The sequence below is a fragment of the Zonotrichia leucophrys genome, chromosome 21 (assembly GCF_028769735.1).
Source record: "Zonotrichia leucophrys gambelii isolate GWCS_2022_RI chromosome 21, RI_Zleu_2.0, whole genome shotgun sequence".
Lineage (NCBI taxonomy): Eukaryota > Metazoa > Chordata > Aves > Passeriformes > Passerellidae > Zonotrichia > Zonotrichia leucophrys.
In genome coordinates, this window is record NC_088190.1 from 7,011,056 (window position 1) to 7,026,916 (window position 15,861).

The following is a 15,861-nucleotide window of genomic DNA, read 5'->3' on the forward strand; positions in this document are numbered from 1 at the left end:
ATGTGATAGGGGAGGAAACCCCCAGCTGCCAGCACAGCCCTCAGGGAAGGAGGGCACATCAATCACTCTGGGTTGGCACTGAAGGACAGCCCAGCAAGGCCCCATGACCCTCCTGGTAACATCCCTCCCTCCCAGCCTCACCAGGAGATCCTGGCCACTGTGTGGGGAAAATGACTTTCCACCACACAGCAATAAAAACAAGCTCTGACTTTCAATTACACCTCAGAACCAAATCGTTCATCCATAAAAACATTTGTGTATTTTCCAGTAAGCAGCTGAGAGCCAGAGACAAAAAGTCTGTGGCTTATGGCTCTCCCAACCCCCTGATGCCAAAGCACCAGCACCTGGAACCTCAGCCTGGCTCTGAAACCTTCCCAAAGCTTGCACAGGGTTTCAAACTGGCCTTATTTAAAGCAGAAAAATATATTTTCTTTTATTCCCTAAAGGTCACCTAGTTATTTCTTCCAGCTCCAGAAGTTCAGCACAGAAAGGGAAAAGTCTCCAGCTATTTACATCAACAGACTTCCAAGAAAACTGGCATTTAAAAATCCTACCCCAAAGGAAAATACTGAGCATTCAGCTCACATGTTTTTACAAGAGTGACAATGACTGAAGTCACAGCGTGAGCAGCTGGTGTCTCACAGCAACCCAAAACATTTCCTAAATGCTGAGGTGAGGAAGCACATTCCAGCTCTCCTGGGAGCAGGAACTGGAGTGCCAAGTGACAACTCCCACCCTGTCACCTCCAGCCAGCACAGGAATCACAACTGAAATATGAAGGAAGTGGCAAATTTGAGCAACCCACCTTTCATCAAACCCAAAGCACTGCTCAGGTGTTCAACAAATGCCCTGCAAGCTCACATTCAAGGAGCAGGAACAGATTCTTCAGGAGATCAGCTGTCCCTCAGTAATTGTAGCCTCCATCCAGCTGTGAGTGCTGAGGCTCAGGATCCTTTAATGAGGGGACAGGAATGAGCAGGATGTGACACTGCTGGGAGCCCAGGGCATCTACAGCTCCCCTCTCCTTCCCTGGCCCCAGGAGCACAACTCTGCAGCCTTTCCACAATCCCACCCAGAAATTAAATGAAGAAGGTAAAATGTCTGTGCACAGCCCAGGGGTTCTGCACCCCACTTGATGAACTCAGCCCAAATTATGCTTGGGGGCTCTGTACAGGTATTTTACAGGAATTCTTTCCAGCATACACAGGTGCAAAAATCCCTGGAGCAAACATACCAATCCACTTAGGTATGTGTAACTTCAATGCCAGTTGTACTTAAAAGCACATCTGGACCACGGTGGGATGACTCAAAGTGCTCAGCAGAGCTGTGAAGTGCAGGAACTCTGCAAGGAAGGACAAAGTACCCAAACAATGGGATCCTGAAGGCTAAAAGTCTCCCAGAAGTTCCCAGTTTGTGCTTTCTAGCACCTTTCATTATTTAATGAATGTGCACTGCTCATGTTTTCCTTCCCATCTCACTGCTCCTGGCAGATGGAAATGAATGAGCAAATCCCTTTGGAGAAGTCACCTGGAAACTGCTCCATGAGCAGGACAAGGGGTCACTCTGGACGTGCCCACAGGAGGGAGAGCCCATCACCAGCAGGAATCTCCCCCTGCTCCCAAACCCTTCTGCCATGGCCGTCCCTGGGTAAATGAGCCTTGCTTGGTCGTATCCTATGCAAGCTGTTACAGCTCCAGAGCTCAGTCCCCAAGGGGACTGGGTGCCAGAAGCCAGCTCGCTCTCAGACCAAGGCCGCGGGTCAGCCCTAGCAAGCAGGGAGATATTCAGCTCTTAGTGATTTGGCAGCTCTTGTGATTTCAGCTTTGCTTGCTAGGTAGCTTTTCCCTTGGCCTAAGGCTTCAGCAGACGGCAGAGAGAGGAGAAGCAGAAGACGCTGGCTGTTCCACGAGTATGGCTTTATTGTAGGGTCCGTGAAGGGTCTCAGCTCTTCTTCTTCCGAGTTAGTAAGGGTACAGTGTGCTACTTTTATACCCTTGGCCTGGATCCAATCCTGACCAATGGCAAAGGTGTTAGAGTGACCATAAGTGACCAACAGTAGGGTTTAACACAATATTGCCTTCCATGGCTATAGGGATAAGGTACAAGGCGGATGTCCCTGGAGACAGGAAACTTCTTTGCTGCTGTGTCAGCATTCTGTTCTCCAAGGGGCCCTGGCTAAACCTGAGGGGTTTACTACACCTGGGCAGCACAGACACTGCCCCCCAGCCCCAGTGTGCCCCATCCCACACTCTGTCTGCTGAAACCCAAACGTGGACAGCAGGCAACAGACAGCAGAAATCTTCTGTGTCGTGGTTTAAGTCTGGCAAAATCTTTGGAGGCTGCAGATCTCACGTGGCATCAATTCTGTGATGGAATCCTCTATCAGATCTGCCACAAGAAGGCTGCTGCTGTTTAAGTTGCTCTGTCCTCAAATTCCACCATTAAAGAACTGCACATTTGTGAGGGCATGAGGTAAATTTCTGTCCACACAATACAAATACAATACTGTTTGTCTCATTATTAGAGACAACCCGTTCAAAAATTCCAGCTCACAACAAACTGACAGTTTAAAATTTCATCTCCTTTTTGAATGTAAGTCATTCCTTCCTAGGGATTTAAAGCCTTCAGAGAGCAGTGTTTGAGGACAGTGCTGCATCAGTGCTGACCTCCTAATCCAAGTGTTCAGTTTTTATGTAATTACAGAGAACCCTGGGAACCCAAGGGAAAAACTCCTCCTCCACCCAACATCTCGGATTCAGAAGATAAGAATGCAGTGTGTGCAGAGCTGCTCCAAAATGGAACTCCCAGAGAAGAAAAATCAGATGAAAAGCAACTGATTTCGTTTTCCAGCATGCCAGTACATTTAATTTTCCCCTCTTTCTAAGAAGATTCTCTAATATTTATCAACAACTTCAATATTAATTCTGCTCTGAGCTGCCCATGGGCACGCTGAGGAGGGGATCCCAACCCAAGGAAAAATAATTTCCTTGGGAAAACAGCATGGCTGTAACTGTAAAAGCACACAGACATGAAAGCAGAGAAAGTCTTGGTGGTTTAGACCTGTCTTAGGAGATTTCATCTCACCCTTATTAGGCTGGCCCAAGGCAGGAATCTCCCCTGCTGCCCCAGCCCATGGTGCACATCCCCAGGCAGTTTCCTCAGCGCTGGGATGCACAACAAACCCATCTGGATTCAATGCAAGCCCCAGGAACTGCCATGCCCAGGAGAAAGGCAGCACAAAGGCTGCAGCAGTAATGAGGAACAGGGAGCTGATGGCAATAAAGTCACTTCAAAGCCTTGCAGGGGCTCCAGCTCAGGCAGCCCAGGTTTGCATCTGAGACAGGCACAGGGCTCACAAAGGGCTCACAGTGAGCTCCAGCCTGGCCTGGGACACTTCCAGCGCTTGGGCAGCCACAGTTTCCTTCTCTGGGCACCCTGTGCCAGGCCAGGCTGTGCTGAACCCCTGCTCACACCTCTTACATCTGCTCTTTGCTTGGTGGAGCTGGGGCTGCTCATGCACAAAGCACAGCCAAGCTGGTCACAGATGGATGCAGCAGCTCACACAAACCCTGGGAGCAGTGCAGAGGGATTGGTGAGCTGGCCTGGGCTCCTCTGAGAGAATCCTGGGGTCTGTCAGGGAGGAGAGCTCCAATGGCACCACAGCAGATCTCAGGAACAGCCACAGCCCAAGGGCAGCACTAACAGAGGTTTCCATTTTTTCCTATCAGGACAAGTGGACTAAGGCAGTGCCAGAGGCTGTTCAGGCACACAATCCAAAATAAACCAGGAAAAAGTTCAACTTTCTTTAGCTGCTTTTACCCTATCCAGCAGTTTATGGGACATCTGAACATGCTCAGTGCAGATGATGGCACAAAATGAGACAGCCCTGAGCCCAGCAAAGCCAGGTTGTTCCACAAGATTCAACACAGTAATAAAAATAAAAAATACACTCAGCCCTGAGCACTCTAGAAACGAAAGGGCAAACTCATCTGTCACTGGGACATCACTGCTAAACCCACACACTCCTGAGGCCCAGGAATTCCTCCTGCAGAGCAGGCAGAGGCTCTGGGAGCTCACCTGGCTGCACAGAACCCCTGGGTTCCATCCCCATGCAAAGAGCACAGCCCTGGGTGCCACCTCAGCACTGCTAACCCTGTCCAAAACTGGAATAACTGTCCTGCACCAGATTCCAATCAAAATTCAATAATAAAAGGATTACACACAACAAAGACATTGCAGAGGTCAATCCTCTCCCAGACCTCCTTCCACTCCTACCAAATTCCTGGTCCAGAGCTCTAATATAACAAACTGAAAATGGATCAACATCAAAACACAGACAGAAGCAGAAGTTCAAAAGGTTTCATTCTCACTCTGTTGAGGAAACTCAAAATCTTAATCAATGCAAACATTTTCCAGGAACAGAATGATTAAGATGATGTTTTATCTTTTTCTAAAGCTGTTAAAAATCAAAAGACCAATAAATCCAATTTAAGCCACAGAAAAAAAGGAGGAATAGCTTTCTAAATGTATGTCAGTCACTAAACCAGTCCAAAGTTGCCAAAACTCATCCTGTTTGCAGACAGATCAGCAGCATCCTTCCCAGGGGAGGTCTATTTAATCACTTCAGAAATTATTTCTTCCAGACAACAAAGAGCCATTAGATTACTTAATTAAAGGCCTGATTATCTCCAACCCAAAACAAGGGAAGGCAGAATCTAAAATAGAGAGATTTAAGCAGCTGCCCTGGTCCTCATTATGCTTTGATTTCAATCAAGCACACACACGTCAAGCAAAGGGCAATAAATTACAACCATGTGTTGGAAGAAATTATCTTCACCATATTGGAAGTGGAAAGCCAAGGCTCTAACTGAGTGGTGTAAGATATTAGACTTCCATCTGGGAATAATAACCTACTGAACACAAACATGCCAGAGCATTAGCTCCAGGCACTGCTGGAGTTAAAGCTGGCAGCAGGAGATGGAAACGGAACAGTTGTTTTTTGGGAAAGTGACATGGATTTTGGTAAAACAGATAACCAAGAAACATGCTTGTTGTTTAACACAGAGGACAGAGAGGGAACTGAACCCTGGTGTAATTCCTCTTTAAACCAAATAGCTCCAGAAAGGAAAGGTGGGAAACTCCAGAGATACTAAAGGTAGTATCTACACTCAAACAGACACTTAAGGCCAATTCAACACTGGTTCACAGCTGAAGGTTCAGCAGTATTATAATTCTCCATCTTTCATGACTTTATTACATGCAGTACAACAAGACTTCCCCAAACTCATTCTCACACTGCAGTCACTCAGTGGCCAGTAAGCTTTTGGGGACAAAATTGAATATTAAGGTCTCTAGCAGGCAAATCTGAGTGGATTATTGCACACAAACTGTTAACAGACCCACACCAGGCTGTTTCCCTCAAAACACCCACAGCAGCAGGTGCCAGCCCCTTGGGAAATGGCAAACACAATGCAGTGACTCACTGAACGTAGGTGGAGACTTACCACACCTGATGAAAAGAGAAATCTAAAAAGGAAAGGTGTGTGGGCCAAGTGGGACTGACACAAGGAAGAACTGAAGCAATCTCAAGTGCTGGGAGAGGCCTGAGATGAATTCCGTGAGATATCAGCACTTTCTGTGTTAAAGGGGAGCTGATCCAGGGGAGGCTGGGACCACAGGGGGAGAGCAGAGTGGGATGGAGATGTTCCCAAAATGCTCATTTATCTACAGATGCCGGGATGAGCTGCACCAGGCGTGTTTGGAAGCTCAGGAGGGAAGTGAGCCCTGTGCAGAGGAACTGCTGAGAGACCTGGGGCTGCTCAGCCTGGAGAGAGGAGCTCTGGGGTGACCTGAGTGGGGCCCTGCAGGGCCTGAAGGGGCCAACAGGAGAGATGGAGAGACACCTTGGACAAGAGGGAATGGCTTCCACTGCCAGAGGGCAGGGCTGGATGGGATATTGGGAAGGAATTCCTCTCTGTGAGGGTGGGCAGGCCCTGGCACAGGGTGCCCAGAGCAGCTGTGGCTGCCCCTGGGTCCCTGGCAGTGCCCAAGGCTGTCCGGTTTTCGGCTGTTTGAAGGGCCTGGAAAGGCCCGGGGTGGCCTTGGGCAGCCCGCGTATCAAAGGACGAGAAGAGGCTTCAGTTCTTCTTTCGGTCTTTATGTTTATTAATTGTTTATCTAAAAGATTTTCTTTCGGCCCGACAGAGCTCTGCTCAGCAGCCAGCCATGAGCACACTGTGCTGCCCTCCGGGCGGTCACCTATCTTTATACCCATGGTTACGTGTACAATATTTATCATTTTTCCCCAATACCATTTATTCTTATTGTCCGGTGCACTTTCAGTAATGACCAATCCCAAAGTGCCACCATCACCACAGAAGATGGAGGAGAAGAAGAAGAAGAAGAAGGACAGGACACGCCCCAATTCCTCCATCTTACTTCTCTAAACCCCCCTGTACAGAAATCCTAAACCCTGTGTCTCACCCTCTAACTAACTGATCCCTTCACCATTCACCCCGGTGAAATCCTCCTATCCTCATACAGGTGTCGTCTCCTGTGTAGGATCAAAGTCCAGCCCCCAGACACTTCTGGAACATTCCAGGACTCCCGAGCCCCCCAAGGGTGCTCTCGGTGACACCTCAGTCCTGAGCTGCTGAGATCCCACACAAGGCCAGGATGGACAGGGCTGGGACCAGCCTGGGACAGTGGAAGGTGTCCAGCAAGTCTGGACACAAAGGCACTACTTGCTCTGAAAAACCCAGCAGAAACTCTCATTACAGGAATAAAAAGCCTGAACAGCCCAGGAAATTCAGGCAGGCTGGATCTGGTGCTCCCTGTGAGTGCTGTGATTAATTCTGTATTCACTGTTACCTCTCTTTCATAAAACAGCAGCTGTGGCTACAGAGGCAGCTCAGGACCATTCTCTGCCCCACAGAGGGACAGAAGATGATCTTAAGGGACTGCTGGTGAGGAGCTCATGTGTCAGATGTGAGGCTTCTCCCTCAGCACCATTTTCATCCTCTTCATCTGCAGCCACTGCACTTAAACTGGTATTTAAAAAAAATTGTAATGTAAAGTATCAATTAGCCTGGTGTCCCCTGTGAAGGGTCTGTGTGGGCAGGCAACCTCACCAGAGAGAGCAGAAACAATGAAAGCCCCTGCAGGTCAAGTCAAAATGTAGATTTTCTGCACACTGCCTACAGACTGATCCCTGTTCCTGCAGGGTGAACCTGGCACAGATCTCCCCATTTAACAGTAACCAGAATTTCCACAAAAAACACAGTCCTGAGGGCTGCCAGCATGCTTAGCTCTTTGATCAATCCATCAAGGAGCCTGAAGTATCTCCCCGTGCTGGAGAAGCTCTGCTGTGCCTGGCTCTGGAGCTGGGAAGGAGAACATTGGCCCAGGATGCCCTGAGCCCTCCCTGCCCAGCTGCAGGAGCTGCCAGGGCAGGGACACCTCCATGGACCCAGCCTGGCCCAGCCCCACTGCTGCTCTACAGGGGCAGCTGCCAGCTCCAGCAGCCAGGCAGTGACATCCCTGCCACTATGGGGTGACATCCCTGCCACCCATGGAGTGACATCCCTGCCACCCATGGAATGACATCCCTGCTACCCATGGGGTGACATCCCTGCCACACAGGGAATGACATCCCTGCCACCCATGGGGTGACATCCCTGCCACCCATGGAGTGACACCCCTGCCATCCAGGGAATGACATCCCTGCCACTATGGGGTGACATCCCTGCCACCCATGGAGTGACATCCCTGCCACTGCCACCCCTCCACCACGGCCCTGCCCAGGGTAGATTTTGGTAAAACAGATAACCAAGATTACTCCAGCAGCTCCAGCAGCCAGGGAGTGACATCCCTGCCACCCATGGGGTGACATCCCTGCCACTGCCAATGCCAGCCCTGCCCAGGCAGTGACATCCCTGCCACCCATGGGGTGACATCCCTGCCACCCATGGAGTGACATCCCTGCCACCCATGGGGTGACATCCCTGCCACTATGGGGTGACATCCCTGCCACCCATGGAGTGACATCCCTGCCACCCATGGAGTGACATCCTTGCCACTGCCACTGCCAGCCCTGCCCAGGCAGTGACATCCCTGCCACCCATTGAGTGACCCCTGCCACTGCCACCCCTCCACCATGGCCCTGCCCAGGGTGGATTTTGGTAAAACAGATAACCAAGATTACTCCAGCAGCTCCAGCAGCCATGGAGTGACATCCCTGCCACCATGGGGTGACATCCCTGCCACCCATGGAGTGACATCCCTGCCACCCATGGGGTGACATCCCTGCCACCCAGGGAATGACATCCCTGCCACTCATGGAGTGACATCCCTGCTACCCATGGGGTGACATCCCTGCCACACATGGAGTGACATCCCTGCCACCATGGGGTGACATCCCTGCCACCATGGGGTGACATCCCTGCCACCCATGGAGTGACATCCCTGCCACCATGGGGTGACATCCCTGCCACCATGGGGTGACATCCCTGCCACTGCCAGCCCTGCCACCCAAGGAGTGACATCCCTGCCACTGCCACCTCTCCACCAGGCAGCTCCAGCACTGCTCCATGAGGAATTGCTGCAGCCATTCCCAACCCAAGGTGTTGTTGGCAAGAGCAGCACTGAGGGAAGCTGGCATTTGTTGTCACCTCTGAATTTCCACCCTCTGATCTCCAAGCAAAAATTAAGCTTCTGCTGTCAAAACACAAAAATCCAATTGTCTTGTTCAGAAACCTGCAGTGCCCAACTGCAAGAACAAAAGCCTGTTTCCACATCTCTGTTGGAGGTAAGGTACAAATCCTGATTTTAAGCACAACAAACCCTTCAGACACTGAAGTTAAGTTTCCTTAACTTTGCAAATTCTTTCCACAAATGCCACAATTTTCTTACACTGCTCAGCCAAACATTAATCCACCCCTGTCCTCTTTTCCTCCTCCACTTTTGGGATCACCACAGGCACTGAAGGGTTCTGTGCTGGCACCTGTGCCCATGGTCTGACCTGTCCTCCTGGCTGTGATCCCTCCTGGGCCCCCTGTGGCCATCCCTGCCTGTAAAACCTGCACTGACAGACAGAAAGATGGAATTTGGAACAATCCCACCTTTCCCTTCCACACAATACATGGAGATTATATTGCTGTACCCCACGCTGAGCAGGGCTCAGCAGATTCACCTCAGTCACAAACCTGCCCTGTGCTTGCCTTTCAGCCAATCCAAGCTGTTTAAAGAAGTTTTTGTATCCAGCCATGACTTCATGGTCATCTGAGCAGAGAGGGATTTAAAAAGACAACCTTGGTTCCATAAACCTCCCCATTTCTGTCTCAGAGTATTAAAAATCTTATTGGTACCTGCTCTGTTCTGCATCAGGGGAGTAACTGCAAATTTGGCTTTGCTGAATATGCAAAATTCCTTTCTTCCACTCAGTTCAGATACCAATAACAAGTGTTACTTACAAGAGAAGTTGGAGAGCTATGAAAATAATGCATGAAAAGTAAAGATCTGATACCTGTAACAGAAGTGTGATGTTTAACACATTTGGACAGGCTGCATTTACACTGAGCCACAGAACCCAGCAGGAAAAGTCCCTTTTAATGTGCTTCTGTCAGCACTGTAACACGATGAACTACACCTAAGGCTGTGTTTTATCTCCCTTTTCAGGCAACAAGAGCAGCAATGAAGTTTGTTCACTTTTTTCATGGGCTTTAGGCACCTCCCTAAGTGTGTCCCAGTGAAGGACACACTGGCTCATTTTGCTTTCCAACACTCACTTGCTGTGCAGTTTTAGCATCACTTTCCACCCTAGCTCAGGAGACCACAGAGCCCACGGGTGAACCTGATCCCATCCCAAGGATGTGGAGGTAAGTGCAGTGCAGGACCAGCACAGCCCCAATTTACAGAAAAATTGTTCAAGTGAAAACTCACCCAGCCAGCTTCCTCGTGCTGCTTTAAAAAGCCACTGCCCAATCTACAATGACCCCACAGAGGCTCTGTTAATTCCTTTGTTTTACACCTCTTTCACAGGACAGGGCCTGAAACAAGCACCCTGCAGCAGAGGCACATCAATCCCTGCCCAGCTGCTGCCCTTCATGCCTGTCCTTTCACTGGGACATGTGAGAGCTGCTGCTGCACACAGAGATTTTTTAAGAGTACAGCCTTGAGGGAATGGAAAATGCAGATGGTTTAAGCCAGAACTTAGAGATCAAAGAGAAGCCAGGTCATGCCAGGACAGAGACAGCATCAATCTGTTCAAGGGGGAAGGAGGTGGGAAAGCACCTCAGCACCAGCTGACAGATTTCATCACGTCTGGCATCACAAACCAGCACTGCCTCCCCCCAGGGGACACAGACAGACAGACAGACAGGGCCCAGAGGGTAGGACTGACATACAAGTCTCTGTACTGGTCGAAGGCATTGTTGGCTTCCACCTCCAGCTTGCGCAGGCGAGCCGAGGGCATGGCACCGTCCTCCAGGGGAGGGTCGTACTTGTTGCTCCACGGTGACCTGCAGGGACAAAGGCAGGGACAGTCACACAGGGGACAGTGCTCACAGGGGGTCTTGGATGAGGGGAGAGATGAGAATGTTGACTCCATGTTCAGAAGGCTTCATGCTGGCTAAGAATAGAATGGAAAAGAATGATAACAAAGGTTTGTGGCTCGGACAGAGAGTGAGAGCCAGCTCTGCTGTGACTGGTCACCAAATCCCAACATCCACAGGAGACCAATCACAGATGCACCTGATGCATTCCACAGCAGCAGATAACCATTGTTTACATTTTGTTTCTGAGGCCTCAGCTCCTCAGAATGGAAAAAATCCTAAGAAAGGTTTTTAGTGAAAAGATGTCTGCGACACACCAGGGGACAGGAAAACAGACAGCAGTGTTTGAGGCTGGAAATGCAGCTGTGTGCTCCATTCCTATCTGTGGGGCAGTTATCTTCTGTCCATTGGGCAGTTTTAATTCATCTCTTCCACAGCCCATCCTCCCTCCAGGAGATCTCTGCTGTCCATGGCCAGTGAGTGTCCCTGCAGGGCTGATCCAATCCCAGCATCCCATGGGGAGATGCTCCGCCCAGGGGAGGAGCCAAGCATTCCTACCTGGATCCAATCTGAGCTTTGGGACACCAGGGCAGCCTTTGCCCCCTGCATTGCCAGAGGAGCAGCTTTGTGCTCCCTGCATGGCCAGAGGGAGCCCAGGCCCATCTGCAGCAGCCCTGGAGCTGCAGAGGAAAACTCCCCCCTTGTGCAGGATCCCTGCTGCAGCAGAGCCACAGCTGGCACTGCAGGAGGGCTGAGCCCCCATGGATGGGGCTGTCAGATCAGATTCTCACTCTGACAATAGGTTTTTTTTTATTATTTGTATTATAACATTTGTATTTTAAGTTTTCCTAGTGAAGAGCTGTTATTCCTACTGCCATCATATCTTTCACCTGAGAGTCCCCTAATTTCAAAATTATAATAATTTGGAAGGAGGGGGTTTACATTTTCCATTTCAGGGGAGGCCCCTGCCTTCCTCAGCAGACACCTGGCTGTTCAAACTGAGACAAGGAGACAGAGCCTGCTCATGGCCCCAAGGCTGCCAGAGCTGCCAGGAGCATCTGCACAACACCCCCAGGGATTGTTGGGGTGTCTGTGCAGGGTCAGGAGTTGGCTTGGATGGTCCTTGGGGGTCCCTTCCAGCTCAGGGTATGCCATGGCTCTGAAAGTTTAATATTGGTGGGTCTGAGCTCATCCACAGATGCTGAACTTCCACAAAAACCCAAAATGTGCCCAGAGCAATCTACCTGTAAGAGCTGCACTCTCCACAGCCATTTCCAACACTGGCAAAAAGGGGGAACTGAGCCCTCAGAACTCACCTGGGGGCCATTCCCTGGCTTCAGGTTTTCTATATTAAAAAAATCAGGTTTCAATCTGTTCCTTCTTATATTATTCAACAACAAGGCTTCAGCTGTTGAACATTAAATATTAAAAACTGTTTTCATGCAAATACAAATCGATTGTGTAGTTTATTTGGGATCTGACAGCATTTGAGCCAAACACTGCTGGCTATGATTAAGGTCCACATTTTCCTCCACTACTCTGCTTTGAAATAAACTCTACCTTTAGTATAACATTAGGAAACCCTTTGAACAGTTTGAAGGATTTAACAGGGTTTGTAAAGCTGCAGGTTTTACTACAATTTCTGCAGGTGTGGAAGAGATTTTTGTGTTCTTAATGAAAGATTTGGTATTAAAAGATTAATGGAACCCTTTGCCCATCTGCTTGAGGCTTTTATAACTCCCATTCTAGAAACCTGCATTTTGCTTTTCATTTCCCCTTGGAGTAACCAACTTACACATCACACTGCTGGCTCAGAGAAAAGCTCCTCTACCCTTTCTGTGCCTTTTCCCAGCCCCTGGCTGCAGCACCAGCTCCCAGTGCTGGCCACAGGGAAAGGTTTTTTCTCTTTGTCACTCATTTCTCAGAAAGGCAGCGGGGTCTGGCACCTGTGTGGTGCAAGGCACAAAGCCCAGCCCCTGCTTTGCTGCCACAACTCCTGCCAACCACACCTGACAGGAAAGGTGACACCAGGGAAAGTGGAGCTGTTGTGTCACATCCACCCAAGTGATGCTTTCAGGTCATGGCTCTATCTCAGGGCTGTGTCCAGTTCTGGGCCCTCACCACAGGAAGGACCTGGAGGGGCTGGAGCGTGTCCAGGGCAGGGAATGGAGCCCCAGGAGGGGCTGAGGGAGCTGGGCAGGGGCTCAGCCTGGAGCAAAGGAGGCTCAGGGGGCCCTTGTGGCTCTGCACAGCCCCTGACAGGAGGGGACAGCCCAGGGGTCGGGCTGTGCTCAGGGAACAGGGACAGGAGAGAGGGAACGGCCTCAGGCTGGGCCAGGGCAGCTCAGGGTGGGCACAGCAGGAATTTCCCCATGGAAAGGGGGCTCAGGCCTTGGCACTGCCCAGGGAGGTTTGGAGTGCCCATCCCTGGAGGTGACCAAGGAACACCTGGAGGTGGCACTGAGTGCTCTGGGCTGGGGACTGGTCAAGGTTGGACTCAATGGTTTCGGAGAGTTTTCCAACCTCAGTAATTCTGGGGTTTTGTGATTTTAAACAGCTGCTTAAAACGTGGCTGCTCTGGAGAGGAGTCACCAGCCACAGGATCCAGCTGGGTCAGGCTGGAAGGGCCCACGGGGCCTCATCTGGTGGCAGCTCCCTGCTCCAGCAGGGCCAGCCCAGAGCTCAGGATTGAGCCCAGACGGGTCTGGAACATCCCCAGGCAGGGACAGCCCCAGCCTCGCTGGGCACTGTGCCCACAGTGTGCCAAGCTCCTGCTCCTCATGCTCAGCTGGAGCTCCCTGCATCAGTCCCTGCCCGTTCCTCTGGTCCCAGGGAGCAGAGCCTGCTCAGAGCCCTCCCTGCAGACAGGGACCCACAGGGATGAGCTGCTCCCTTCTCAGCCCTTTCTTCACTCCTAAAATCTCTGAGATCTGGGGCAGATTCACATAAACCCCCCCTGGTGCTGCACAGGGTGGGCAGGAGCTCCTGCAGAACCCCTGGGAGATGCTCCAAGTGCAAACACCAAACTCTTCCCTGGCTGCACAATGGCAGCCAGGACAGACCCTGCCAGCCAGCAGCTTGTGGCATTTTCATCCCATTCCAGCTGGAGCCAGCAGCAGCTTTACCAACAAAAAAACCTCCTAACACAGCCCTGTATTTTTTATTTTGGTGGAAATGCACTCACAACACATTTAAACACTTAACTGGAGGCTATTTGAAGAAAGACAGATGGACAAGCACTTAAATTTCAAAAGTCAGACCTCTAATTTCCCCAAAAGAGAATGGTTTGTGTTTCAGCTAACAGGTTTCAGTGTTGTTGGCCCCAAATTCCCCATAAGGATTCCATTTAACAGAGTGATCAAACACACTTCGAGTGGAAATGTATGGACAAAGTCAGGGACCTTGAAGTCTAATATTAAAAAAATAAAATTAATAAAAGCTCTGCCTTCACAATGTGGATTCCATGACTGTTTGAAACCTTTGTTATTCCAGGAGCACTCACAGAAGTACCTGTGAGACTCCCACAAGCAGGATTTAATAATATGAAGAAAATAAAAATTATCTATTTATGAAGATTCAAGGAGACTCCAAAATCCACCTTTTAGTCTGATCCACATTTGACATGGAGCAAACCACGTCTGTCTAAACATAAGGAAAGACTAAACTGTGATGGGCTAAGCATTAGGATAGTCACTTCCTACAGCAGCTTTTTTTCCAGGCAAATTGCAAAGGCACTGGAAAAAGCCAGCCCTATAAAACAGGAATCCCATGAGGAAGTCTGAGCACCCAGCCCCACCTCTCCTGCTGAAGGACAGCAAGGCTCAGCTGACCAGGGAGTGCTTGGAAATACCTGGATTAAAAATATTTCTTGCTAAAAGAAATGCAATTAGCCATCTGTCCAATAGGAAGGGAAGGTGTTCAGCTGTGAGAGTGCAGGAACTGGGGATGCAGCACGTGTCAGGCAGGGAAAAACATTCCCTGGGACTTCTAATCGAGCGTGTGGCTCTGGAAAATGGCTGTGGGAATATCAAAAGCTTTTAAAAGCCCAGTGAGCTCCTCCTAGACCTTGGCCTAATTGATTAAATTAGTGTAAGAGGCACTTCCCAGTAACAAGTGCAGATCTGATGAGGTGAAGCAGTGTCTGGACACAGGCACAGGATGGGATTAACATGCACAGGGCAGTGCTGCTGGGTTTCAAAGGCCTCTGCTGTGTGCTGAAGGAAAGAATTTACTCCATGAATCAGAGCTGGGACCAATCAATTCCAGAAGGAAGAATCACTTCAATCCAGAATGCCTGAATCAAAAGCCTTAGGAGCAGGATTCTTCCCTGCCAGCAATTAACACATGGTGCCTGTTCTGGAGGAACAAATGAAAGAGCTTTTCTGAAACCTCATTACTTAATAAGTCCCGAAAATTTCAAAGTGATTTCAAAACCCAAATTCCTCCTGCTTCCTTGCAGCTATTTAATACCTTCTGAGAAAGAGATGGAGCAAATTTCAGAGGCAAGAGTGACACTGACCTTAGAGGAAGGGCTGTCATGTGCCCTAATTAAACACAGGGGTCATTAGTGATTGCACAATGTCCCATTAGTGTCTAACCAGTGCCTTTCCTGTGTCCACATCAGCAGCCTGAGCAGGACACAAAGGGGCTGCAAGAAACATCACAGCTTCAGGGAGAAACATCACAGCTTCAGCAAGAAATTCAGGATTTAATTCCCCCTCCTGCATCTGCCAGAGGGGCTGCAGCTGTGGGTGCATCTCATGGGGGGCAGCAGCTCTGAATTCTGATTTTATTCACTAATTCAGAACTGATAACATGCAAGTGGCTGCTAATGTGGATCTAACAGCTGGGGCACATAAAATTAATGCAAAATGCTTTTATAGAAGGCACCAGGCTCTTCTGTGGAAGGCTGGAATTGTTTCTAAATATGAGATTCATGCCCTAAAGCACACGAGTGACACTCCACCTCTGGGTCCTGCTCACTGGCTGGCCCCCTGCAATAGGTTATATTTTAAAAACTCAATAGGATTTACACTCAGCCACAATCCAGAGGCACTGTCAAACTCTGCATCCACTCCCATTCTCCATCTCTTGTTTCCAGGACAAAATGTATCTCAGCATGTTCTCTGTGTAAATCATCCACACACACGTGCTTCACATTAGAGAGGGACCTTCCCTGCAACTCTCAGCAACTGAACCAATTCATCTCAAATCCTCTGCAAGCTCAGCTGCTTCTGCAGTGATGCTGAGCCAAAGAAAAAAGATTTGTTAAAAAATATTTTCTGAATCTCCACTTTGAAACACAATTCTT

At 49.6% G+C, this 15,861-nt stretch overlaps 1 protein-coding gene across 2 annotated transcripts in view; it reads right to left on the bottom strand.

The window, feature by feature from the left end:
• CAPZB (capping actin protein of muscle Z-line subunit beta) overlaps positions 1–15,861 on the bottom strand; it is a 68,617-nt gene that overhangs the window by 18,199 nt on the left and 34,557 nt on the right. For both annotated transcript variants that reach the window (XM_064730492.1, XM_064730490.1), the window contains exon 4: positions 10,404–10,517. In XM_064730492.1, coding sequence (XP_064586562.1) covers positions 10,404–10,517 — 114 coding nt within the window. The remainder of the gene's footprint in view (positions 1–10,403; positions 10,518–15,861) is intronic.